Here is a 25,643-nt window from a genome sequence, read left to right on the forward strand (position 1 = left end):
TGAGGAGTAAACTTTTCAGAAGACGTGCAATTCAATATAGGAGGTTACAATGTCTTGTAGGCTTCTATTAGTCTGGGTGTCATTCTAGGATAGTTTACCAGGGATCCCATGGTCCTGCACCCAGGCAACTTGCCCAATAAAATCATTCAGGGCATGGTGCAGTACCGGTGAGTACCGTTTGATGGTGTTTTAGGGTGGGCGCGCAAATGCCCTCCGACGCTCTCATTCTTTTATGTTGTCTTCCCACCTTGCAATTTCCTCTGTCTTCTCCCCTTTCGACTTATTCCGGCGACACATTTGTAGGCTAGCCGTTCTCTACTCGGAAGGCCATGCCCGTAGCCAGGGGGGTTCGGAAGAACCCACCCACAGGCTTGAAGGTCCACTTTCACAGGCTTGAAGGTCCACTTTTTAATGTTCAAGATTTTTTTTCAAGGCGGACTTATTTGTATCACCAGCAATGCCACAGAGGCTAGAATGATAGTTTTTTTCTAGGATTCTACTAGAATCCTAGAAAAAAAACTGCTCACTTTGTCTCTGATTTTTCTTCTGAAACCTTTTCAAAAACACAGGAAATGCCCTTTCAGAAGGTTCAATTTTTGAAATTTTACACGCTCCAGGGTCCACTTTTTAACGTCCAATCTTTTGTTTCAAGGTGGACTTATTTGTATCACTAGCGGGGCTGGAATCCAAGAAAACTTTGTCCTCTCAAAAACACAGGAAATGCCATATCAGAAGGTTCAATTTTTAAAATTTTCCGGGGGGGCATACTGAACCCACCTAGGAAGCTCGCGGCCTACGGCGCCCGAACATCGCACGCGCCCTAACATCGCACGGATTTTTTACTGATCTTATTTTGCATAAGTACGCCGTGTTTGTGTCCAATGACTAAGCTGATAAGGAAGGTAAATAACCCAAGTTTATGCACATAATTGTCATTTACATTCAAAACATATGTGTACATGTTCATTTCTTGTTTTGTCGAAAAGTAGTATTTTGACAATAATGATGGTAGCGCTAAGTAGAGGGTCACTGCGTAGCTAGACGGCCCGGCACCTAAATATACGACCTGTGCCAAGCAGATACATAAGTCACACAGCTATCATACACATAAGAAAAATAACTTCATAAAACACTAAAAATTTGGGTCTTTAAGTGTTTGTTGAGAAGAAAACCGACCAAAGAAAAACAACGTAAACATTGCTGTCGTCTGACGACGATGTTTTCCCGCCATTTTTTGGGGCCGCGATGGTGGCGGAACGATTCAACGCACAGTTTTGTTACGCTCTAACATGTGATTGGTACCGTCTATGAAAAGGAAACTGAATGCAGAGATGGCGAATATATTTCCCAATAAGTAGACGGAGTGTTGTTGATGTAAGCGCTGTCGTTTTTTCGTAATGATTTCGTAAGTCGGGCCGCATTCAATATGTACGTCGGGCCGCGTAGTAGCCTATTTCCCGTGGAAACATGAGCTGTGATGCGCTAGATATAGCCCTTCTCACATGACGTGAGAAGTGCACACAGTCAAAATTTTCCGGTCAAAAGAAAGCTAGAATATAGCAGACTTCAAGCTTTATTTACATTTCCCTAACTTCATCACCAACTTCCGAAGAGAGCAAAATTATTCTGGCGTAGCACTAAATCAGAAGGTACATTCGTGAAAACGTCTCACAGCGTCTTCCGCATGTAACGCGGAGCATGAAGGGCTCATGAAAAGTATAAATACATTTCTTGTCCAAGTATGGTCTTTAGATGAATGTGTTCAAAATTCATTCATTAAAACATGACCATTCTCTGGCAACCAGCAATGGAGCGCCGTGAGTTCCAGGGCGTAAAAAAACGTCCGATGGTTGGGCACCCCCCGTTATGGGAAATTGTAACTTGAGTTGATACCCAGCCGTTGTATGTTTTCATGTAGATATTGCAAGTGATATATTCATATGTAGCACAAAGAGTAATAAACTTTTAAATCATTACATATACCTTCACGTTTCGTCCACGTTCTATTACTATTGAGCAACAGCAAATATAGCCATAACTTTGTATAAGAAATTTTGTACAAAGTCACTGAATACATACATTACAATTTCTCACTTTGATACAAAACTGTACTGTATGTTATAGCTGATAAATACATAAATGATTACAGTGCAATGATACCCCGTCATCATTAGTGAGGATAGGAATTGGAACAAAATTTTGTACAATATCGTCCAGTAATGGTTTCAAGGGCTATGTTGTTTCAAAAGCATAATAATGAGCAATTTACGTGCAATAATTTAGTTTTTGTGCTTCAATTGAAACTAATCAAGCTATAACTTTCACGCCAAACCAAAGTAAATCACATTGAATTGCTCTTCTTTTTCACTGTACAATTTGGAAGCTTGGAAGCCTTTAAGAAGGAATTTCATAACAATTTGCAGTCCTATTTGGTACAAGTAGGTTTCTTGATAACCAGGAAATACACGAGAAGACCAACGGTGATGAGAACAAAAGCTAGCACTCCGAAGACGATGCCAACGATAGCTCCAGTCCCCAAGCCACCAGTACCTAAAAAAGTGGGTATCGTGAGCTATCGTTTATTGCGTTTGGTGTATTCATAAGATAAGATATTTGCAATAGAGCTTTGTTTCACTTCTGCTTTCGCTTATCAAGATACGATTCACTGTGTCAAAATTCGGCGGGTCTTGTTTAGTTCATATGAAAACGAGACATGAATTAGCTATAATGCTGTGAAGAAGAAGACCTGTATATGATATACCTGTCTCTTTCCGCTGGACAGTAACCTGGATGGTTCTTTCTGCTGCAGTTCCATACCCATTGCTAGCTGTGCACACATAGTTGCCGCTGTCATCGTAGTCAATATCACTGAGTATGAGGGAGGAGCCTGTCTCGATCCTCAGGGTACCGTTCTGGGACCACGTCACGTTGGCGGCAGGTTTACTGGTGACGTCACAACGTAAAGTAATGGAACTTCCCACGGCTTGCACTACGGTGTCAGATGGAGAAACTCCACTGATCACTGGGACATCTGAAAGTACGTTCGTGAGAAACACAGACATGTATGTCAAAGTAAGGTCACCCATATGAAGAGAAGATCTAGGCCTTGAAGTATTCTCTTTAGTAAAGCTAATGTATGCCGTACCTTTTTTACCGATACTACAACGCACAACATTTGAAATGCTGTGACTATTAAGTTTTCATCGTTCAGCATTAACATGTGTATGTATTACTTTTACCTACAAAAACACTAGTTAACAGTAGTCAATAAAAATCCCCAGCATCCATGGGAAAGAGAATGGGTGTATCATGTGGACAAGTCAGGTAAATAATAATCATATACCTATGTTAGATCATAATGTTAGGGTTAAGTAGAAATAAAAAGATAAATAAAGTAGAAGAGAACGAAACTGTCATAACCCACAAATGCTGGAATAAATTTTTCTTCAAACTGCTACTCACTGTAAGTCAGCAGCTCATGAACAATGGATCCTCCGGATGATGAATCACACTGGTACATCCCATCATCACTTTCCCGTGTGTTTGTGATGGTTGCTATGAAGTCATCATCAGCTGTAGCTGTGAACCTGCCTCTTAGGTTGAAGGTATCCAGACCGGATTTCTCCTGGAGGTCAGTTGTACTGCCCGATTTGTACAGGGTGATCAACTGGGTCGGAGTACCATCATCCCCAAGCCGCTGCCACTCTCTAAAGGGGTTGGTGACTCCTGTACAAGGCAGGGTCGCGGTCTGGCCCATCTCCACTGGAATATGTGCCCCTTCAACTGTTGGACCTAAGGACAGTTATAGAAATGGAAAATGTACATACCGTAAAGGTGCACTTAAACATACCAGGGATTAGTAAAATGCCTTCCAACTGTTGAATCTACGGTCATTGTTATTAGAATGAGGGACACAATTGTGAACATACACATAAATATGCCGCTATAAAGAAGTTATAGAAAACAAATTGTGGCAAACGTCAAACATGATTGTTTCGTTAAATTTCATGTTCTCAGGATCGTGCAATGAACAAATAAGAAAATACCAGCATCTAAGTTGTGGAAAGCTCATTCGTAAGCATTACCACCGCCATTTCCTTTAGAGGCATAACGTCAGTTCTTTCAGTTTCGGTGTTTGTCAATATCAAGCACTCGTCATTAGCTCAGAGGAATTACACATACCTGTGTAAAAAGAGAGGCTGCATACTACCAGTACATGTAACAATGTGGTGAACATCATCCTTTGGCAGTAGATTTGTTGCTGTATCCACAGAAGAATGAGAATTTCTGGTACGTTTCACGACGGTCGTCTCAGTAACGGTACAGGACGCGTACGCAGGTGTTGCCAATGAAACTTCCGGGTTCAGAGGTCATCTCTCAACGCACCAATAAGAAATGCGTATGTCCATACACCAACAACATGTTCAATGCTGGAGTTGAAATATCGTTGTCATTTTTTTCATCATCATTTACTTTCAAAAACAAATTGCGGAATTTGTGGGAAGAATTTTACACAATACTGACAGTGTACGGAACCATTCAATGTCTTTTATGACGCGATACCGTTGTTGGGGATACTTGAATGCCACTGTTTGTTACCAGACCACATTATTTACATAGTGGGTGGACCAACAAAAAGGGTTGGCAAAAAAGCGGGAACAGGTAGAAGGCCATAGACCAAGGACATTAATGTCCTTGCATAGACCAATTTGAATGTAAGTCACGTGGTCAAGTTGTACTTCTTTTAGCTCTGATTGGGTCTGTTAAAATCTGACCCCTGAACCGGGAAGTCACTTTACCGTACCTGGATTATGTTGTATCGTCATGTGAAAGGTGCTTCTATTTATACCGCAGCAAATCGTATGTGTAGGAAACTTTTCAAAAGTTATTCTTAGAGAGGTGATGGAAACTACGCGTCTGTTGGATTTGGTGGTCGCATGGATTGTGTCCTTTCACACAGGTGAGCGTTTTTGACTCTACACTTGATGATAGATTACATTATCAATATTATATGCTAAAAGCGATGTCTTTCCATCTTTGCGTCTAGTTCCAATGGGGATACGTTCCTCCCTCGAGCTCGTTTGTTTATTAACTTTTTGTTCCGTTGCTATTGATGATGCGGAATGGGAGTCATTCGGATAGGATTTTAGAGTGGAAGGAAGACACATTGGGGTTTGAATCAAGTCATTTATTACATGGGTGCTTGTAAACACATGCATGTACTCTTTTAATATTGTTATAAATTCTGCTTGCCGGCTATGTCAGAATTATAGCAAGAGTACTATAGGACGACCAGGGGTTTTCCTATTGCTACATGAAATAAGCATTGATGTACTAGAGTAACTAGACTAAAGAAGACGAAGATTGTGCTAAACAAGGTGTTGCATATGCATGCTGAAGTATCAACTCCATTAAATCTGATTATTCTGAGACACATGTTTATAAGTATGCTTATGGTTGTAAATCTTATGATTGGCTGACCTTATAATTATGTCCAATAGTTGTAGCGGCTAACATTACAGTAGAGATGGGCCAGACCGCCACCCTGCCTTGTACAGGAGTGACAAACGCCTTCAGAGAGTGGCAGCGGCTCGGGGATGATGGTACTGAGACCCAGTTGATCACCCTGTATAAATCGGGCAGTACAACTGACCTCCAGGAGAAATCCGGTCTGGATACCTTCAACCTAAGAGGCAGGTTCACAGCTACAGCTGATGACGCCTTCACCGCAACCATCACAAACACACGGGAAAGTGATGATGGGATGTACCAGTGTGATTCATCATCCGGAGGATCCATTGTTCATGAGCTGCTGACATACAGTAAGTACCATATTAAACTAGCTGCGTATAGATCCCTATTAGAACAGTAGCACTATTCAATATTGAACTGTGGCATCAGGTTCTGCACCTGTGCAGTTCTAATTTTAATCTGGGGATATAGAACCACTCAAGAAACATTTCAATAGCAAGTGGAAATGTTCCAAAATGAACAAACCATTCATATGTTATTTTGAAATTAGAAAAGATTGATCAGGTGGCGTGGGAAGTTGATCAGTCAACTGGTACGAGATGCAAAAAAATGTCAACACAGGACCTGATGTCAGGTAAGAATGAACAAAATATAATGAAAAAAGGGTGCAATTATGTTTCCATGTGCTTCCAAAAGAGAGAAGAATGACTTCTAGATCTGTCAACACAGATGAACCTTCAAGTGAATAATATGCAACGTATACGTTAGTGTTTCGGTACATACCATGATGTAGTATATAGTGCTCTAGGACAATATAAACACAATGTAAAAAAGTCTGAGTGAGATGCATATGCCAGGACATACATAAGAACCAAAATGATCATATAAAGTGAACTGAACTACACATATATAATCATTTTCCAGAGCTTAATTTGGTAAGAATACAGCCTGCCGGACCTGCCACGGGATACGTCGGAGGTACGTTTGACGTAACCTGTACAGCAGACAGCAAACCTGCAGCCAGCTTCAACTGGACAAAACAAGGGGACAGCAGTTTTACAGCAACTGGAGCCACCCTGCGGATCATCAACCTCGGGAATACCGATGGAGGGACATACCTGTGTACAGCCTATCACGCATACGCCAGTGATACTGCTAGTGTGCAGTTGATGATCAATGAACGTAAGTGATACCACAGCACAGTATGTAGCAATTTGGGTGGGGGTTGGTCAACAGAACATGAAAATAGAATGAACAATATCTTTAGCTTTGACAATGTTATTTACTTATTTATTGTCAAATGTAACAGTACATTTTGACAATGTTATACATGTGTATTTATCATTTACTAGGCTACATTTCTTTCTAAAAATCTCTTCTCCTGACCTCTTGCCCTCCCTCATTTTGATCTTACGGAAACATCACTTATGTTGTCCATCATGACTTTACAGCAAAAATAATAATGGAGCCGTCTTGTATTATTTCTAGAGCCAGCAACCACTCCCACTTCGACACAGGGACAGACAGAAGGTATTTTATTTTTGATTTATCAAACTGTGTGTACATAATAAAATGTCCCCTCTACTAATAAAAAAATCAACATAGCTCTTCAGAAAATAAAATTTCTAATGAATTTTTTCCCAATTCCTCTCTTTTTTAAATTTTCCGCAGTATCGTTAATGATTTTGTGTGTAGTATATTTACTTACTGGTCCTACATGTTTTTGTTTTTTTCTTCTTTTTTTTGTAGGCCCTGATGTTGGCACAAATGCCCCGCAAACAAGTAACAACAAGTTTACTTATTCTTTTAGGTCCAAAAGTTTCTCCTAACCCCAAAACAGGTAGCATTTCATTGAATGACGTCGCAATGGCTGGAACAGTCTATCCCTACTAACGTTAACTGGCGCAACGATGAAACTTTGCATTCATAGGAATCGAATGCAAAATTGTAAACTTACGACAATCGAATAACTGTGCTTCAAGATCAACGTTAACATACTTATCCTAAAATGCCCATTTATTTTATTCATGTATGGTTGAATTCGCAAACAATTTCAATTCCATGATCCATAAATATTACTGTGGAAGGACAATGTGTATCACATGTTTGTAAACTCTTGATTATACTACAAATAGACTTTGTTTTGCAGACGGGGGTTGTTCAGGACCCGACGTTGTAGCTGGGGCTGCAGTTGGATGTTTTATCGGCGGGTTACTGGTAGGGGGCGCTGCAGTGTTCCTGTTTCTACGTTTCAGGACAGCAAAGAATGGTGACGGGAAAGGTATCCAATACAAATATTTCGCCTCTTTCTACGCGGAAAATTCTTTCCCTTCTATTATAAGCATATGCAATAACCTCCTAGAATATAGAATACTGTGTATTCTGAAATATGAGTGCGTTATCAATTTTTTGTGCTGGAATAAAGCTTTGACTTTAAAGGTATTTATTATGTTAGAATGAATGTGCATACTAATAGCTAAGTTTCTCCAACACAAGAAAGAAACAAGAGTTCCACGACCTCATATCTCCATGAACAATTCTATTCATGCAAATGACTTACACATTTGCATAATATATGCTTGGTCAGAAACACCTTTATCTAACTTACACATATGTTGCAATATTGAAAGGCCTATAATTTTCCAATTAGATGAATTATTGTCTTTTTGCATTAATTATGCAAATTAGGAATTAATTTGCATAATTGGTATCTGTTGATGCTCCACTTTCCATTAACTACAGATGTTACATGTATTTGAGTCTGATAATGGAAAACACTGCAAATATAGATTTTCCTCATTAGCTTAGCAAATTGAGTCACAATTAGCATAATTTGCACTTCATTATGTACATCACTGTCTAAGCTACCTGCATACTAAGTATCATATTGACAGTCCTATAATTTTCCAATTAGATGAGATATGGTGTTTTCATTAATTATGCAAATTAGGAATTTATTTGCATAATTGGTATCTGTTGATGATCTACTTTCCATAAACTACATACGTTACATGTATTTGAGTTTGATAATGGAAACCACTGCAAATATAGATTTTCCTCATTAGCTATGCAAATTAAGTCCCAATTAGCATAATTTACACTTCATTGTGTATATCTCTATCTAAGCTACCTGCATACTAAATATCATGGAAATCCGTTGTTCCTTTGTTCAGTTATACTCCTTTGAAGATTTTCACAAAAACGCCCCTGCAGTTCCAGAAGAAGCTGCTAGGGGGCCCAAAACTACACCACTTCTTTATTACATCACAAGCTATCTGCCACCCAAAAATCAAGACCACAGCACGTCCGGGTCAAAAGATACAAAAATTGAAGTTCTGCTGCAGTACCAAGGTCACATACCAGGGGGCCCAAAATCGACCTTGAACTTTGGCTTCACAACACCTGCCAACATACCAAATATCATTATAATCCATCAAGAGTTTTCTGAGTTATGCTGACTACAGTAGTGCGGAAACACAAACAGATAGACAAACAAACAAACAAACAGACAAACACACACACAGACACACCCAAAACTATATCTCCATTTTTCATGGAGATAATAAAAAGGAAAACTTTGTTGCCCTTTGACCCACAATCCTCTTCAGGTTCGAATCATGTGATATTACGAACCCATGCCGTCAGTAATCGGTAAAAAGTGCTAGAATAATAAGCACTGTCATATTAATTTTCACATCTTTCCAGACACCAGGGACCCCGCTGATAGACAGTATGAAAACGTGGCACATTCAAGGGCAACGGCACAACGACCCGGAAGCGGAAGTGACGAGTACGAAGTTCCCATGGAAACCATCCAACCACCGCCACAACCACCCCAGTCTAGTGATGACTACCAGGAGCTGAGGCCAGCCATCTACCAGAGTCTGCAGAAACACTGAACAAAATGTCTAATTGAGGGAGAGTGCCTCTAGGTTATTAATGAAGTGACACGCAATGCCAATTTTGTATATAAATATCTTGTAGACGCTGTCGTAGCTGAGTGTTGATTTAAAGGTTTGCTATTTCCAGTCATGTCATGAATCTTGTGAGATCTCAGTATACACATACCTGTTGCGTTGGAAATTTCCACGCTTTAATTTTTCTCTGGGTATTAGACAATTGTGTGAATCATGTGATAACGTTATATGTGTACAACATGACTTAATCTAGCATGATATCGACTAAAACAAGAGTGCGATGAAGAGGTAACTAGTTTACTGTACATTCTCAGTTTTTAAAGAAAGTCGAGGACCAACCTTTACATATTTGCATGTGGCGTCAATTGAAATAATATAGTTGTGCTCTTCAAATATCCAACTTGAACGTTAGGTCATTGGATTGTTTACGTATGTGGGTTGACTTATGTAGCACAATAGATAAAGAATATATTCACCAACAGATGGCACCACGTCACCTCTATGTGCATTCATTTGTTGTCCTGTGATCGATATACCGCACACATACATTTATATAAGGAAATTCAATGAAAATCGTACAGCAGGCAGATTTCCAATATGACTATCGATAATCTATATCACTTGAGTATAGACAAACATCAGTATCCACTACTTAAAAGGAGAACTTTTCAAGTTACACGCGTGACCCATTACCTTTGACCCTAGCTATGGCCCGGAGGAACGCCGTTAGTACATATACAACACAAGTTTCGAAATGAGGTCCGCTGTGATTTTGTGCTGTTTGTTGGCATTTGTACAACAAGGTAAGGATTATATAACTACAACATATAACACACCAATGACAGAACTGGTAAAGTATTTCCTTCGTACATGTGATAAGAAGAAGTAAGAAATTCAAAATGCATTTATATCAAAGTAGAAATGCCATTATATATATTACAGCCAACATTCTTTAAATGGCCGGCCGTCCCCATTAAATTTTGTTTTCCTAACACACATGGAGAGACGGCCGATTTGTCAGGTTCCAGTGCCTTTTAACTTTGTTCTAAACATTTGTGGCCGCGTTCACTACGAAAACTCCGTTTATACAAAGAGTAAAACAAACCGGAACCCGGAAAGTCTTGTGTTTACTTACAGCATTTTATAGTGAAACCTGAACTAGTGACCAAATTGAGACCACCTGACCATTGTGGCCACTTTTGGTGATCTCATAGATTCGTGTCTGTTCCCCGTTTCAGACTCCTATCATTAAGAATCGCGCTTCACCTCATAGGGTATAGTTTTGTTTACACACAAGTGTATCCTTCATAGTTTCAAATGCACTTAAAAGTACAAAGATCTGTTGGTGATTCTTTTAGTATTAGGACATCTGACTCTTCTTGGCACTCATAAATTACACCGTTTGTAAAAGGGTGACCTGGCTAAGCAATGACATGGCTACCTACGTCGACGCAAAGTTCAGTTGACATGGCTGCTGTTGTCAACCAGAGGTACAAAAAGTATGTTCTCGCTGATCGGTCAACTGACCAACAACAGTTCCCATGTTTGTAGGCAACATGTTTTGAGAAAACTCAGATCCGGATAGGATACAGGGAAGAAGGTGTTGTCTTTAGACTTACCGTGACACTGTCTAGTAATCTCGATTGGTTGAGCAACTCAATATACAAAGCGCTATAAGGGTTAATGTATTATCATTTCAGTGAAGTTTGTTAATGAGAAATATGTTAGTAATAGTGTCATATTCTACACAGAACAGTTCAGTGAGTGGGCTAGTGTAGGGTTACTTGTCATCACATTGCAATTTGAGATATTGTCTATAGATTGCCATACAAACCTGTCAGATGCTATATTCAACACATTACCCCATATTCTTGTCCAGGATGCTATGAAAGCAAAAAAAAACAGAGCTAGATATACCACCTCCCTACTATTGTGTAGGTTCGTACAGATAGAAGCGGAGCTGTACAGGACAGGTGTTTCTGATGTCTACCTGTATATTTACTCAATCTGCACTGGTCTAGTCAGGTCTATAGATGCGTGTTGCAGTGGATCTTTGTTCTCCTGTTTTGACTTTAACCAAACTTCGGTCAGTTTGTCTGACTGCCTAAGCCGTTTATCCTGCAGACTAGTAGAACTTTATAAACATACTGAGAAAGCTATTAAGGATGGTGTGAAAGCCATTAGGAATGTGGCATGTACACAGATATGGCTGACCAAGTCTTCGTCTTCAAGTTTCAGCTCAAAATGAAATCACCCTTCCTGATGATGGTACCACTCGAACAAACCTTGGTGACGATTCTATACTTGAGTACGGGTATACGACCCTGCCTGGTTCCTCTATGCTGTTTGAGGTCTGGAGAAAGATGCCATTCAGGAGTGGTATCGCCCAAAGGGCCAACAATGGGACCCTCAACGTCTTCGCTGCTTGGCGAGTAAGTATCGTAACACCTAGCAATGTGTAACAAGGCATGTGTATAGGTTGCCCACAGCAGTTTTTGAAATGCTTCCTGATGATGAAGTTAAGTGGCCTGGGTGCCATCCTATTTCTACCGGGGCTCCTACATTCGCTACCACATAGCGAATGTAGGAGCCCCGGTAGAAATAGGTTGACACCCAGGCTAGAAGTTAAGGTCACACAAGTCACAGAATCTGCACCATGTTAAACATATGTTTAGAACAGGACCTGACAGTTCTGATGTTATAGTCACGTTCACCTCCAGGGCAGGGCAGAGATTGTTGGACAGGCCAGCATGAAACTCTTCAGCGTAACCAAGGATGATGCCGGAGTTTATCAGCTCTCTACAACCTTCAGCGATGGAACCCGGGATAGCAAAGAGAGAACCCTGATCGTCCAGTGTAAGTCTATATGTTTTGTTACCAGTTGAGTTGAGGAAGATAGCTAGAACCTATATCCAACTTGTTTTTTATATATGGCTAGCTTAAGTGATGGTTGATATAATGAAATTGTGGTTATGCAAATCACAATCTAATTTACATATTTTTGGGGGAGATTTTATAAATCCACAGCATTCCATGATAGGTACTATTAAAGAAATATAACATATGTAACTGTATTATTTTATCGGAGTCTTCAACATGTACAATATTGGTAGATTTAAGGGTGTGTGCACCGTTGATCTCTTCGAACTTCCCTCTCGTTTAGTTGCTCCAGAGAACACGACAGTCACAGCGACCCCTGGCCTGGTAGCTAAGGAAAATGACAACCAGGTGGTACTCACCTGCCAAGCAGGTGGCATCCCCGCCCCCACATGCACCTGGACAGGTGACAACCTGCCTGCTGATGCTGCTCAAGATCCAAACACGGGAACCCTGACCATCACCAACATCCAGAGAAGCGCAGCGGGCCGGTACACCTGCACAGCTGACAACGGAGTTCCGCAGCTGCCCGGAGACGACCCTGCGGCACTCACCAACAGTGTCAATGTCCAGGTCCTATGTAAGTTTATTGCTGACTCCTTAATCATATTTGGTTTATTCTATCTTCGTTTTGCTCCAATTCTCAGCATTAGCAGCTCGGCAGTCGGTTTCACTTAAAGGGCCCTAAACTAGTGACGTGTGTGTCTGTCCATGATGTTCACAATTAAAACTCCAAGCAAGCTTATCCTATCTCTTTGTAACTAGACCATGGCCTGATATAAGTTTAACAGCTTCTACGTATTCTTTCGGGCTGGTATAATTTGTTTGTTGCAAAAGCAAGACACCGCTCAAACATTTCTAGTTCACTACAAAAAGAACCAGAATGCACACTAAAGTCAGAATTGTGTGGATGATAGTTTCTGTTTCGCTTTAAAACATCTCAGTTTCAGACAATTGATTTATTTTATTTTATTCGCATATGTTTTCAGAGTATTAGGCAGGAAGCTTGATTAAGCTTATTTGAAGCCTTCTACTCAAAACATACAAAAAGAGACATAATAAGATACATAAATACAGAATGGATAAAAGGAAAATGACAATAGACAATACAAGTTGGTATCTATCAATAAATGAATCTGCCTGTACAATGGATGTAAGTATGAACTATATCGAGTATATTACAGTTTTGTTAGTATGAGAGTGACGTAGAACCGCGTAACAGAAGAGAGCACAGTGAACTGTCGTTAAGTAGTTGAAGGTCAGTTATGTTGGAAAGGGATGATAACATAGTACTTCTTTGGGTAGTATAAAGTTTACAGCGTAGGATGTAATGTTCGGTTGTTTCACAATAATGACCACATTTACATGTGGGGCAATCTATACAATGGTGTAGAAAAAAGGTGGTGGTTTAACTGACTGAAATTTAAACGAAGCCTTGTGAGATGAACTGCAGAATGTCTTTGGCCGTGAGAGAAGTGAGGGTGTTTAATCGGTCTGTTAAAATGTGAGTCCAGTTCCTTTTTATAGATGTTGATCGTAAGCGATGCTTGGACATTTGAGGGCAGTTCATTACACAAGTGAATAGTGGAATTGATTTGTTTTGTCCCTGGCTAAAATGGAGCCTCTATTAGTGCAAGGAATGAAAGAAGGGATTTTTTAAATGTCTTCATTCTCTACTGAACCCCTGTCCCAGATGGTCCCAGTTATGCCACCATCGCGGACAAGGTTGTGCTGTGGAGCCCTGTCACCCTCAGCTGTGCCGTAGACACCGCCAACCCTCCCGCCACTTACACCTGGAGCAGAATCAACGGCAGCCTCCCCACCTACACAGACCTGGGCACGGCCGCCGGGACGCTGAGGCTGAGGTCCGTCCAACCAGACGCTGTCGGGACCTACCAGTGTTCTGCATCCAATGGGATCGGAAATCCTGTGACCGCCACACATGTTATCAGTGAAGTGGAAGAAGGTATGGATACAATGTCCTTCTTCTCTATGGACTGTGGCTGCGTGGTAGCACTGCTGAATATAAAAACTGGATCAGCCTTTCGGACTTTTTAAAGTAGGCCAGAGTTTCTATGCTACGAGATATATCCTTGTACTTACCAAGCGACTGCTATTGATTAAGTATTCGCCTTTTAATATGCTACATTAAGCTTTGATGAATCACCACGACATCATCAACACAGCATGGGTAGAAAAGAAAGTGAAATTAATGTGGAATCGATCAAATTGATTGTTTGGTACACAGATTTTCTATCTTACAAAAGCAAAAATGATTAATAAATCTTACACCTTGGCTACTTTTCTCTCTCATCCTTCATCTCTTTTTCACTTCAGTTCTTTGCTGTATAACTACTAACAGCAGGATCTTCCTCGTTGACAGAATGTACCTTTATCACTATGCAAAGAACATCTCCGGCCCTGATGCATGGTGGTGCTTTTTATCACGAAAAACACTCTTTCCCTCTATTTACAGACCGATCAAGGGGATTATTTCCAATAGGTGATTGCTTCAGATCCGGGACATTGGCTGGGGCAGCTGTGGGCTGTCTTGCTGCTGGGATGCTGCTAGGCGGCGCTGCAGTCTTCTTGCTTCTCCGTTTCCGAACAGCAGCCGGTAAAAAGAACCCCACCAGTAAGCAAAACTTAGTTTACACACTGTACATGTTTTCTTACAAGTCCATGCCCGTAGCCAGGATTTTGAATGGGGGGGTTCGTTTTCATGTTTGAGGGACCAGCGAGCGCCGTAGGCGCGAGACGAGCGCCGCAGGCGCGAGATTTCTAGGGGGGTCCGGGGGTATGCCCCCCCGGAAAATTTTAGAAATTGAACCTTCTGATATGGCATTTCCTGTGTTTTTGAGAGGATTTTAAAGAGAGAAATCAGAGACAAAGTTAGCAGTTTTTTCTAGGAATTCCAGCTCCGCTGGTGTGATACAAATAAGTCCGCCTAGAAAAGAAAACCTTGTACATTAAAAAGTGGACTTTCGCGCGTTTCAAATTCTAAGAATTGAACCTTCTGAATGGGCATTTTCTGTGTTTTTGAGAGAAATTTAGAGGAAAAATCAGAGACAAGTAAGTCCGCCTTGAAAAAAAATCTTGAACATTTAAAAGTGGACCTTCAAGCCTGAAAAAGTGGACCTTCAAGCCTAAAAAAGTGGACCTTCAAGCCTGTGGGGGGGTTCGGACGAACCCCCCGAACCCCCCCTGGCTACGGGCATTGGTGGACAGTGTGTTACTTTATACAAGATGAACAAAATGTACGTGTAATGTTGTTGTAAACTTAAAACGATATACAATGACTTGACTCACAGGAGGCAACATCCCAGACAACGAAGAGTATGAAGATGTAACGGTCCCCCGAAAGTGCGAAATGGAACGAAATGGAACGAAATGGAACGAAATGGAACGAAATGGAACGAAATGGAACAAAATGGAACGAAATGGAACGAAATGGAACGAAATGGAACGAAATGGAACGAAATGGAACGAAATGGAACGAACTAAAACATATGTAACATTATGAAATGAAATACCAGTAGATAGCGAAATATAAGGAACGTTGTAACATTCACAGTAGACGGGAACAGGAAGCAAATACATAATATAACGTGTTTTACTTCTTGAATCTATTTGATAATATTAAATATAACGTTTTTGCCGCGTTTGTGTGGCTAGATTCTTCCCTGACAATGGGAGCGCCGCGTGCAAAGAGCTCGGCCGCTCTTCCTTGATTTTACCAACTACCTGCAAATGAACTGCTGCAAATAACCGGGAAAACAAGCAAACGGAATTGAGTATCGAAGTAAAGGCTAGATTATACAGAAGTTGGTGGTAACATTGCATCTCATAATTATAATTCACCAAGAGGGCATGAGGCAAACGTAACTTCATTATTTATACAGCGTGTTTGCGTGTTGTGAACTGTGAAGCCATGTCCTGCTCGTTCACACCCTCCCTTTGTTTTGTCGTGAACAAGGAAGCAGAAATGTATCCAGCGGTAGTTCTCAGTCTACGTCCGTGATTGAATGGAGTGTGAAATGTCACATTGGTGACACAGCGCAGAGCTGCATTTGCATATCATTAACGGAGGGGTCCATTCTCCGACAGCCGACCAGCCGAACAATTGGTTGTATAAAAATCGTTGTTGCGGAGATATGCATAAGCTACGTACTAGTTATGGACTAAAACCGTATATAAATAAAACTTGGAAGTCGGAGTTTGATTCAACCTGTCGGTAGCACGCCCACGTGCACAGTTCTGATGCGCTGGCAACATTGGCGGTTCATTTGCAAGCGGGGCTCTATTTGCAACACACAAACACGCTGTATAAATAATAAAATTATGCTTGCCTCATGCCCTCTCACTATGAAAAGTTACGTGTGCACAAGGTTTTCCGCCATCTTGCTCATTAGTGTACCACGTGACTGGGCTGACTCTGTCCCAGGGCACCCCAGACTTCTAGTACTCCCAGATGCGCAAAAGACATTGGGAACGAGGCATAGCTTTCACGCCTGTGCACTGGTGCCATTTGCAAAGAGGAATGTCCGGGCTTCCAGATCGTGAAAACCGCTTCTTTTTACGGCGAATTTTCGGTGAGTTATGACTTTTTGAAATTATGAGTTGGTCTCAGGGGGATGAGTGAAGACCTTAATGATGTCCTGGAGTAATTAGGCTGTAGTTTTCTTAATTATTTTTTCTGGAAGTAGCCTATTTTTTTTATGTATCCTGAGATGTTTTCGAGCCATTTTACAATGATGTCATTCAACGACGCGGCCGTATTTTTAACGACACCAAGGATATGCATGGGTATGTCGACACGAAATGTATGCATTGGTCTCGTTCCCATAGATTCTATTGTATGGATTAATACAGATTGAGTATAGACACAAAATACTAGGATGTTCTAGACTTGAAAAATAGCTCTGCTCGAGCAGATTGAGTGTGTACAGGCTGAAATAAATAGATAATATCATTATATGCAAAAGCTAGCAGCACCACCACCCATTCCCAGAGGTCAGTGCTGGTCTCCTTGGAGTCCTGACTGCATTGTAATTGTGTTTGAAAAAGCCTGTAAGTAATTTAGCCTACTAGTATACTATCGTCATAATCATTTTCAGAAAAAAGTATATTGTATCAGTATGTATGTATGTATTAGATATGTCAGATAGTGTCAATATTGATAATATCAACATGTTGTTCATATGCACTTCAGGTGTCACAGATGGAGGAGCACAGAGAATACCTAGTGACTGTGAGTGTCTACAGAGTGTGCAGTATCAAGATGAAAGGATGGTAGGGCATATTAATGCCAGAACATGTGCAGCAGAAAATAGAAAGTGACTCAGATTAAAACTCTCTGTTTATGCTTTAACTGTTGTTCAATTGAATGTTCAAAATGTAAATAAAACTTCACTGTACATGCTGAATACCAGAAAGTCTCTGTCATGTTGATATATAAATTTTTATGGTCACATATATACAGAACTTATAAGTTATATCCTATACAAGTTGCCTACCTGGCCGGTTTGACTGTACCCAGATATAGTTGAGTATAAAAATTGCAAATGCACTCTCTGTAACCTCAAATATGAACCGTGCACATAGATAGATATCTCCTTTTCCAAATGAATTTTGTGAAAGAGAGGCATTGAAAAAGGTAAAGAAGTTATCCTCAATTGAGGTGAGGCATATCAACAATTTTGGACTGAAGTCAATACATAGATGTACACATGCAGTGTAAAACAAAACAAATCTGTAAGAAGATGAAAATATGGGCCTGTCACATAATTTAGCAGTTTTGTAAAGATTGATACAACAGTGCTTCGAATCAGGACTATGGTACTGCCATTCAGTCTCTGGTATTTATAGGTTCCAAGGTAAGGTTCCAAGGTAAGGTAGCAGTTATCTTTTTGTTATACTAATTATTTATGATCTCTGCATGACAATCAAATCATTTAGTAGTTCATGATGGTAGAGGTTAAATCAAGTTACCTACAGCTTTTTGGTGTCATTATTTCCATAAGATTTTATCATTGATGGGCATTGTATACACATTGAAGACCTCTTAAAACAGATTTATTTTTAGTCAGGTCATACCAATGATGGCATATCTACTCAATGAACAGTAAATTTCTGCTATCAAACGAACAGAAGATTATCACCTTAGTCGGGTCATTTGAACATCATTCCTCTCCGACGTCAAGCGTTAGTGTTTACATAGCGTCATTGCCGAAGACAAAACACAGACATCGCTTAACACTAGAAGCACGGTCAAGAAGCTAGAAGGGGAAAACAGTCACACACTTAAGTGTAGAGCACTGTCTTGGCCATTTTTACGGCTGCTCCGAGAGCTTTCAGGGATAAGGGACTTGAAAATCGGACCAGGCGATATGTTTCGGCAACTAAAATTCCCCTGCAATGTGCGTATGTTCTGATCTCGTGGTCATATTCTCGCGTGAGTGTGCGTGGATATCGAGAAATTCCCGTGAGTCATAGCGCGTAGCGGGAAAATTCAAGATGGCGACCAGGCACCGCTGGGAATAGCGTAAGTATCATAGTGCCTCTTGGTGAATTATGAGATGCAATATTACCACGAACCTCTGTATAATCTAGTCCTAACTTCGATACTCAGTTCCGTTTGCTTGTTTTCCCTGCTATTTTCAGCAGTTCATTTGCAGATAGTTGATAAACACAAAGGAAGAGCGGTGGATCTCTTTGCACGCGGCGCTCCCATTTTCAGGGAAAAATCTAGCCACACAAACGCGGCAAAAACGTTGTTTGTACTATTATCAAACAGATTCAAGAAATAAAACACGTTATATTATGTATTTGCTTCCTGTTCCCGTCTACTGTGAATGTTACAACGTTCCTTATTTTTCGATATCTACTGGTATTTCATTTCATAATGTTATATATGTTTTAGTTCGTTCCATTTCGTTCCATTTCGTTCCATTTCGTTCCATTTCGTTCCATTTCGTTCCATTTCGTTTCATTTCGTTCCATTTCGTTCCATTTCGTTCCATTTCGTTCCATTTCGTTCCATTTCGCACTTTCGGGGGACCCCCAGTGGCCAAGTAGAGCAGCTTACAGCCGTGCAGGAACCGGAAATGACGACCACTTATACGACGTTCCCATGGAAACCGTTCAGGGAACATCCCAACCACCCAAGCCTAGCGGCTACCAGGAGCTGAAGCCTGCAGTTTAGATTCAAGAGAGACTGCAGAGGAATTAGATTTGGAAGATTTGCTATTACGTACCAACCACGCCATATAACTTTGAGATCTTTTCTTGGCAAATTACTATGCATAGGTAGCTGTGTGGTAGCATATAAACATATAACGTTATAGACATGTATGCATGGCAATATGACTTTATAATCCAGCATAATTTTGACTTAAACAAGAGTGCGATGAAGATGAAACTAGCAAACTATTCATTCAGTTGTTGTTTTTTTCAATGAAACTTGCGTGTAAATAAATTTTAATGCTGTCAATTCAAATAGTAGTGCAGTATTTCTCGTCAAATATCGAACTCAAACGTTAAGTCATTGAACTGTTTACGTTTGTGGGATTTACTTGCGTTGCTCAATAGACATGGAATAGATTAACTGACAAATAACATAATTTTATCTATTTATCTATATACTGCATGCATGCATTCATATGATAAATCAAAACCATACACTAAGCAGGTATCGAACATGACTTCTGATATTATTAATCACCCCAATGCATATACACATCAGTAACTTTTGTTCTGAGACAGAGAATGATACGGATCCTTACCTCTGCTTGGAGACTATTTATATGTACTACATGTGGGTTCACTTTAGCTACACCTTTACTGCACTGGTTTAAAGACACCAAGCCCCTCGATATGATCATTTGGGTCAAGGACCGACCTCGATTATGTTGAATTGCGCACGCTGCTGGCTTACTGTGCTCTCATTTTGGCGCCATTTCGAAGAAGAATTCTCTCAGATGATCATATTGCCGCTTTCACGGATGGGACAAAATGTTTTAACTACTTCTTAAACTTAAGATTTACTAAATTACCACGGTCTTGGGAACAAACATGCAAATTTAAAATTTTAGATGCATAGTTTAGAAAATATAGATTGAACTTTGACCCACATATGATTGGCCGATACTTGCTGAACCTGTCGATCAACATGCTACAGCCTTACTTTGCATTGTTGAAGTGTCGTCAGATTCGTCGGACGACTTTTTTTGCAGTTCGATTTTTATCGAAGTTATAACCGAACTCGCGATCGACAAGGAAGCTACGACAATCTTTTCCATCGCAAAACAACTGGATTTCTTACGACACATCCACAATTTCCCCAAGACTGCCTTCAACTTGCTGTGGTCAACCCATCGTGCGACGAATATGACAGGACACTAAGTCGTTCAACCAGGACAAGAATTGACGCCAGTTACAACGTGCTGCTGAATCTTCACATCATTTGGCAAAACATTCAGATTTTGGAAGCCTCTTGTTGTGAAACTCCGGTCATCTTTATTTCGGACGGAGATTTGGGCACCTCTATAGTCACCGGACAACTACTTCTGCGAAAGTCCCCAGACCCGAGCGACCTGGAAACCGTGAAAAATAGGTCAGAGACATCTTCATACAAAACAATTCATCAAAGGGCTTTCAAAATGAGGTCATCACGAAATCATTTGTTCGCGTTGTCCTTGGTATGTTTGGGCATCCTTCTAGTCGTTTATGTCACAGACAAAGTTGTTGAAAACAGAAATACAAGGGATGTCAATACTGATTGTGACTGTAGCAAAAACAGCGCCCTTCCAAATCCTGAAATGACCCATCCAGCCTGTGACAGAGATCCTAAAGATGACCCAAATGTTAATCCCTTGTCAAAGTTTTATTCTATCTGGTACGATCAACCTACTGAAAAGACATTGACCAAACGGGATCACGCGAATATATTGATTTGGACAGACCTTTGGGACAACCAACTCAGGAAGAAACTACCCACGGGAACAGGCACAATGTGCCCAACTATGCCCGGTTGTATCTTTTCTAAATACCACGACAAAATTCACGAAGCTGATGCCGTTCTCTTCGAAGTGAGCAACTTGCAGAGGGACTACAACCCCTCTGTGATGCCCACAGTTCGCTATCCTCACCAACATTGGATATGGTTTCATACTGAGTGTCCGAACTTCCCGTCTATAAACTTTGAAACGTACAGGAGTGTTTTTAACTGGACAATCACGTATAGATCAGACTCTGACTCGTCCGGTGCATGGGGATCGTTATATCGGACCTACCAGAGACTCAAAGTCGAAGGCGTCGATCCTAAGAAGGACTACACAGTCGGGAAAAAGAAGCTGGCGGTTTGGTTCATCAGCAAATGCAACTCCCAGGCCAACCGTGTCGCTTATGCTACTGAACTAGTCAAACACATGCACGTAGACGTCTTTGGAAGATGCGGAAAGAGTGTCTGTGCGAAGTGGAACGTCACCTGCATGCCTGGTATCATCAGACAATACAAATTCTACCTCGCCTTCGAGAACATGAAGTGTAAGGAATATCTCACCGAGAAGTTCTGGAGGAATGCCCTGGCAAACGACGTCGTTCCAGTCGTTCTTGGAGCCAACAGATCTGACTACGAGAGACTCGCACCCCCGCACTCATACATACACGTGGATGACTTCAAGTCACCCAAGGAACTAGCAGATTACTTAAAGATGCTCGGTCAAGATAAAGAACAGTATAACGCCTACTTCAAGTGGAAAACTCAACCCCCTAAGAACATGCCTTTAGAGGAAGGGGTGTGGTGTAATCTGTGTAGGCAAATTTTTGATAGGTGCCCAACAAAAAGGAAACTTTATACCGACTTGAGACTGTGGTTTGAAGGCGAACACATTTCAATGTGTGACCCTCTAGAAAATGTAAAACATCAGAAGCTTCAGTTTGTCGACGATCACTTTCAAATCGCTACTTACACGGACTGATTTTTTTCATACACTATACTGTAAATTCGTTTGTTTTCACGGGAATTTAATTTTGCGGTTGGAATGGCAATGGAAAGGAGGTTTACGTTGTTTCAATACTGTAACAAAGAAAGACAAATTCGCTGTGTAATGAATTCACGGTGGAGAGGTCCTGCGAAAATAAAACCATCGCGAATATTTCAAGATCTACGGTACTATCACGCCCTTTTCCCATGTCTCTTCACATAAGTCAAATCATACATAACTCATTCGAAAAGCCAGACAATGCCATTCTTTCTGTATGGTGATAAGATTGTACTTCATGTATTTGTAATGTAAAAAAGTTTCTTTGTCGAAAGGATTATCTTTCAGGATACGCGAATTTGTGTACTTGCCTAGATATTGAACAGGGGTAAAACTGTAACATCATACCACAAGGGCAAAGTTAACACACAAAACCTGTTATTCTAGTGCTTTGATAGCGGTAGTATCGAACAGCAGTAGCCATTAACCATTTATCGTTTGCGCTGTTTGGGGTCAGAAATATGTAGTGGTGGAAAAAGTATACTCATTTCGGCACCACATATGCGGTGTTCTTACGGATCAATCGGAGGATAAAGTGTAGTTGGTAACTCTATGAAGTTTGACATGGTAGGTTTATATCTTTAAGGGTGTAATTTGTGTTTGGTTATGACAAATAAACTGCGAGGGATGTGTAATAAAAGGCCCTAGTCAGACATGAGGACATTTGAGGTCTTTTTTTCAGATAACTTTGAAAAGCATTGAAAAACATACTGATGAACATTTAATGTAAGAATTTGTGAAAACTACCATGCTAGTTCTGGACTAATAAATGACTTTTCTCCAGCACTACCTATCCGAAGGCCTGTGGTTCAAAGGTCGTAGCCTCTACCATGCAGTCCCCGTCCTATCGCTGGGAAAATAGTAGAAATCAGCCGAGGTAGTCCGCTATACAGGGTAGTCCGCTATACAGTGAAGCTCCATTATTATCGATAATGGAGCTTCACTGTATAGCGGACTACCTTGTATAGCGGACTACCTCGGCCGATTGATAATGGAGCTTCACTGTATAGCGGACTACCCTGTATAGCGGACTACCTCGGCCGGTTTCTACTATTTTCTCAGCGATAGGACGGGGCCTGGTAGAGGCTACAAAGGTCGGTGTCAGACATCTGTACGTGCTGCGCATGCGCGCTGTTCCGTGTCTCGAAGTTTGAGCTGTCGGCGTCGTCATCAAGGTAACGTTACAAGGTAAGGGTCAGATGATAAAGTCAGTGCTGGCCATAGGAGACTATATGTGAAAAATTAAAATGCTCTGAAACAAGGCCATATAGAAGTGCTAGACAGAATTCCAATATTAAAAGTTCTGCTCTAGCAGAAAGTCAAAAGTGTCTAGTTAGATATTTAAGCGGATGGACAGTCAAGTACTCAAAAGACCAAAATTGCTACGGGATATCGGATAAAGTCTCCAAGCAGGGGTTGTTGGGGTGAAAGATCGCAATGTTTTCTGAGTGACGACCGGGCTTCTCTGACAGTCCCTTGCGCACTATTGGCAAATAAACTAATGATCAAAAAGCCAAAGGTGTCAAGGGAAAATAGATAATGTCCACACGTATGCTAATTCTGCTCATAACGTACAAGATACGATGTATACATGAATGTAGGCGGCGCTTCGACGGGCGGACATGGTGTTACATGGGCTCCTCGCGCGGCGCCTGAAATCGATTCTTTTTAGGTCAACTAGTGTCTTAAAGGTCATTCTAGATGTATGTTCAGGTGTCTGGTCCTAGCTGAGAAAGTTTTCACTGGCTTTAAGCCGAATCTTTTAGATATTTTCACATTTTACAAGTCGGGAGGATATACCCTATCAGAGCCTAATCTGCAGTACCGCTCCCGGCCGTCTCCGGAAAAGTGCTTAAGACGACCGTCAAATTGCCAAATTTCGGTGTTTTCGGGAATGGTGAAATGGTGAAAGGCTCGCAAAGGGGTTTATCATTTTGAGGCACATTTGACCTTGAACTTGAACCTATGACCATGTGAAAACCATAAAGTACGAGAGTTAAGACATTTCACCAAAGATATAATGGGATATTAGGTCATACATGATATGTTTCCTTCGCAATTTACGAATGGAAGTGGTCGGATGTACATTTCCTGTAAATTGTCACTCTGAAAGGCTTCCACATCCAAATTTCATCTATATTTTGTGAAAGGAGAAGACGTTGAACAAATGTAACGTTGCTTCTGTCTGCCTGTCTGTCTATCAATACATCCAATTTGTCTTTTTAAAATGCTGTAAGTTGTGTGAATACTAGACTAGTGGATGCAATATAACACTGGGCGCCAGGGGAGCCGTTTGACGGGCCATGGGCCAAAGACTTTGTGTAGACGTTAGTTTGTTACACCGTCACGTGCATTTTGCCAAACAGAAGCACAGAAAATAACGCTAGAGGTTGAAGATATAGAAGAGCTCTTATAGTCTTTTCACATTTGACATTTCAAGTGTTGACTGTATCCAATAGACTGTCTTTAAGGCAACATGATGAATAGAGAAATTGTTATGTTATGTGACAACAGAAACTGGGAGACAAAGGGAGGACATACTGCTTATCATGATATAGTCATGTGGATTTGGCATTCTGACTTATAAGTCCGGACCTGAACCTGAACCTCTGGACTTGAATCAGGACCTGAACCTGAAAATGAGTTTAGGTACGTCTGCTTGGACACGTATTGTACATACACAACGCAAATTTACCTGTGGATTCCTACAATTACAACGAGTTTGGCCTTTTACTCTACTGTTCATCCGCTTATATGGGGTACGGGACAGTCGGAGAAGCCCGGCCGTCACTCAGAAAGTATCTCGATCTTTCATCCCAACATCTACTTGGAGACTTTATCCGTAATCTCCAAGCAGATGTAAGAGTACAAATGTTGCAAAACAGGCGTAAAAATGAGATTCGGATTCTTACATCTGCTTGGAGATTACGGATAAAGTCTCCAAGCAGATGTCAGGGTGAAATATCGTCATGTTTTCTGAGTGACGGCCGGGCTTTTCTGACAGTCCCTTACCCCATATAAGCAGATGGACACTTGAGTAAAAGACCAGAGTTGTTAAGGGAAAACGGATCATACCCCAGGTATCCCTAACCTACTCGTAACGTAAAAGATATGATGCTTTGATGCTGTAGGCGGCGCTTCGACGGGCGGACATGGTGTTACATGGGCTCTTCGCGCGGCGCCTACAAATCGATCCTTTTTATGTTAACTAGTATCTTAAATGTCATTCTAGGTATGTAGGGATGCCTGGGACTATCTGGGAAAGTTTTTATTGGCCTTACGCCTAATGGCCTCTAAATTTTCACATGTTACAAGTGGTGATTAGATACCCTAT

The 25,643-nt window shown here is 40.9% G+C and overlaps 4 protein-coding genes and 1 long non-coding RNA gene across 5 annotated transcripts; 4 read left to right on the forward strand and 1 right to left on the reverse strand.

The window, feature by feature from the left end:
- Positions 1-803: 803 nt before the first annotated feature.
- On the reverse strand, positions 804-4,373 carry LOC136425778 (carcinoembryonic antigen-related cell adhesion molecule 20-like). The gene is made up of 4 exons (XM_066414724.1): positions 4,183-4,373; positions 3,463-3,792; positions 2,762-3,031; positions 804-2,550 (listed from the first exon to the last, which is right to left on the reverse strand). Exons 1-4 carry the CDS (start codon positions 4,238-4,240, stop codon positions 2,426-2,428), a joined length of 783 nt encoding a protein of 260 aa, XP_066270821.1. The 5' UTR covers positions 4,241-4,373; the 3' UTR covers positions 804-2,425.
- A 1,154-nt stretch (positions 4,374-5,527) lies between these two features.
- Positions 5,528-9,868, forward strand: LOC136425130 (endothelial cell-selective adhesion molecule-like). The gene is made up of 5 exons (XM_066413928.1): positions 5,528-5,822; positions 6,397-6,654; positions 6,961-7,002; positions 7,622-7,753; positions 9,178-9,868. Exons 1-5 carry the CDS (start codon positions 5,528-5,530, stop codon positions 9,369-9,371), a joined length of 921 nt encoding a protein of 306 aa, XP_066270025.1. The 3' UTR covers positions 9,372-9,868.
- A 263-nt stretch (positions 9,869-10,131) lies between these two features.
- Positions 10,132-15,198, forward strand: LOC136425132 (lachesin-like). Its single transcript, XM_066413929.1, has 7 exons — positions 10,132-10,192; positions 11,628-11,821; positions 12,110-12,245; positions 12,553-12,846; positions 13,960-14,232; positions 14,770-14,901; positions 15,185-15,198. Exons 1-7 carry the CDS (start codon positions 10,144-10,146, stop codon positions 15,196-15,198), a joined length of 1,092 nt encoding a protein of 363 aa, XP_066270026.1. The 5' UTR covers positions 10,132-10,143.
- Positions 15,199-16,627: 1,429 nt separating this feature from the next.
- Positions 16,628-17,692, forward strand: LOC136425661 (uncharacterized). Its single transcript, XR_010754102.1, has 2 exons — positions 16,628-16,858; positions 17,479-17,692. It is a non-coding gene; the product is annotated as an uncharacterized lncRNA (long non-coding RNA).
- Positions 17,693-19,339: 1,647 nt separating this feature from the next.
- On the forward strand, positions 19,340-22,911 carry LOC136425738 (alpha-(1,3)-fucosyltransferase 7-like). Its single transcript, XM_066414678.1, has one exon. The coding sequence runs from the start codon at positions 20,927-20,929 to the stop codon at positions 22,244-22,246; it is 1,320 nt and encodes a 439-aa protein (XP_066270775.1). The 5' UTR covers positions 19,340-20,926; the 3' UTR covers positions 22,247-22,911.
- The last annotated feature ends 2,732 nt before the right edge of the window (positions 22,912-25,643 follow it).

This window comes from Branchiostoma lanceolatum, chromosome 19 (assembly GCF_035083965.1).
Source record: "Branchiostoma lanceolatum isolate klBraLanc5 chromosome 19, klBraLanc5.hap2, whole genome shotgun sequence".
Taxonomy (NCBI): Eukaryota; Metazoa; Chordata; class Leptocardii; order Amphioxiformes; family Branchiostomatidae; genus Branchiostoma; species Branchiostoma lanceolatum.

What these genes read in the sequence shown, in the direction of transcription:
- LOC136425132 (XM_066413929.1), top strand. Translation starts at nt 10,144, where the DNA reads ATGAGGTCCGCTGTGATTTTGTGCTGTTTGTTGGCATTTGTACAACAA. An exon ending in ACGTCTTCGCTGCTTGGCGA is followed by an intron (nt 11,822 to 12,109) that starts GTAAGTATCGTA and finishes GTTCACCTCCAG; the next exon opens with GGCAGGGCAGAGATTGTTGG. An exon ending in TGTCAATGTCCAGGTCCTAT is followed by an intron (nt 12,847 to 13,959) that starts GTAAGTTTATTG and finishes CCCCTGTCCCAG; the next exon opens with ATGGTCCCAGTTATGCCACC.
- LOC136425130 (XM_066413928.1), top strand. Translation starts at nt 5,528, where the DNA reads ATGGGCCAGACCGCCACCCTGCCTTGTACAGGAGTGACAAACGCCTTC. An exon ending in GCAGTTGATGATCAATGAAC is followed by an intron (nt 6,655 to 6,960) that starts GTAAGTGATACC and finishes TATTATTTCTAG; the next exon opens with AGCCAGCAACCACTCCCACT. An exon ending in AAAGAATGGTGACGGGAAAG is followed by an intron (nt 7,754 to 9,177) that starts GTATCCAATACA and finishes ACATCTTTCCAG; the next exon opens with ACACCAGGGACCCCGCTGAT.
- LOC136425778 (XM_066414724.1), bottom strand. Translation starts at nt 4,240, where the DNA reads ATGATGTTCACCACATTGTTACATGTACTGGTAGTATGCAGCCTCTCT. An exon ending in CAGCCTCTCTTTTTACACAG is followed by an intron (nt 3,793 to 4,182) that starts GTATGTGTAATT and finishes AACTGTCCTTAG; the next exon opens with GTCCAACAGTTGAAGGGGCA. An exon ending in TCATGAGCTGCTGACTTACA is followed by an intron (nt 3,032 to 3,462) that starts GTGAGTAGCAGT and finishes ACGTACTTTCAG; the next exon opens with ATGTCCCAGTGATCAGTGGA.
- LOC136425738 (XM_066414678.1), top strand. Translation starts at nt 20,927, where the DNA reads ATGAGGTCATCACGAAATCATTTGTTCGCGTTGTCCTTGGTATGTTTG.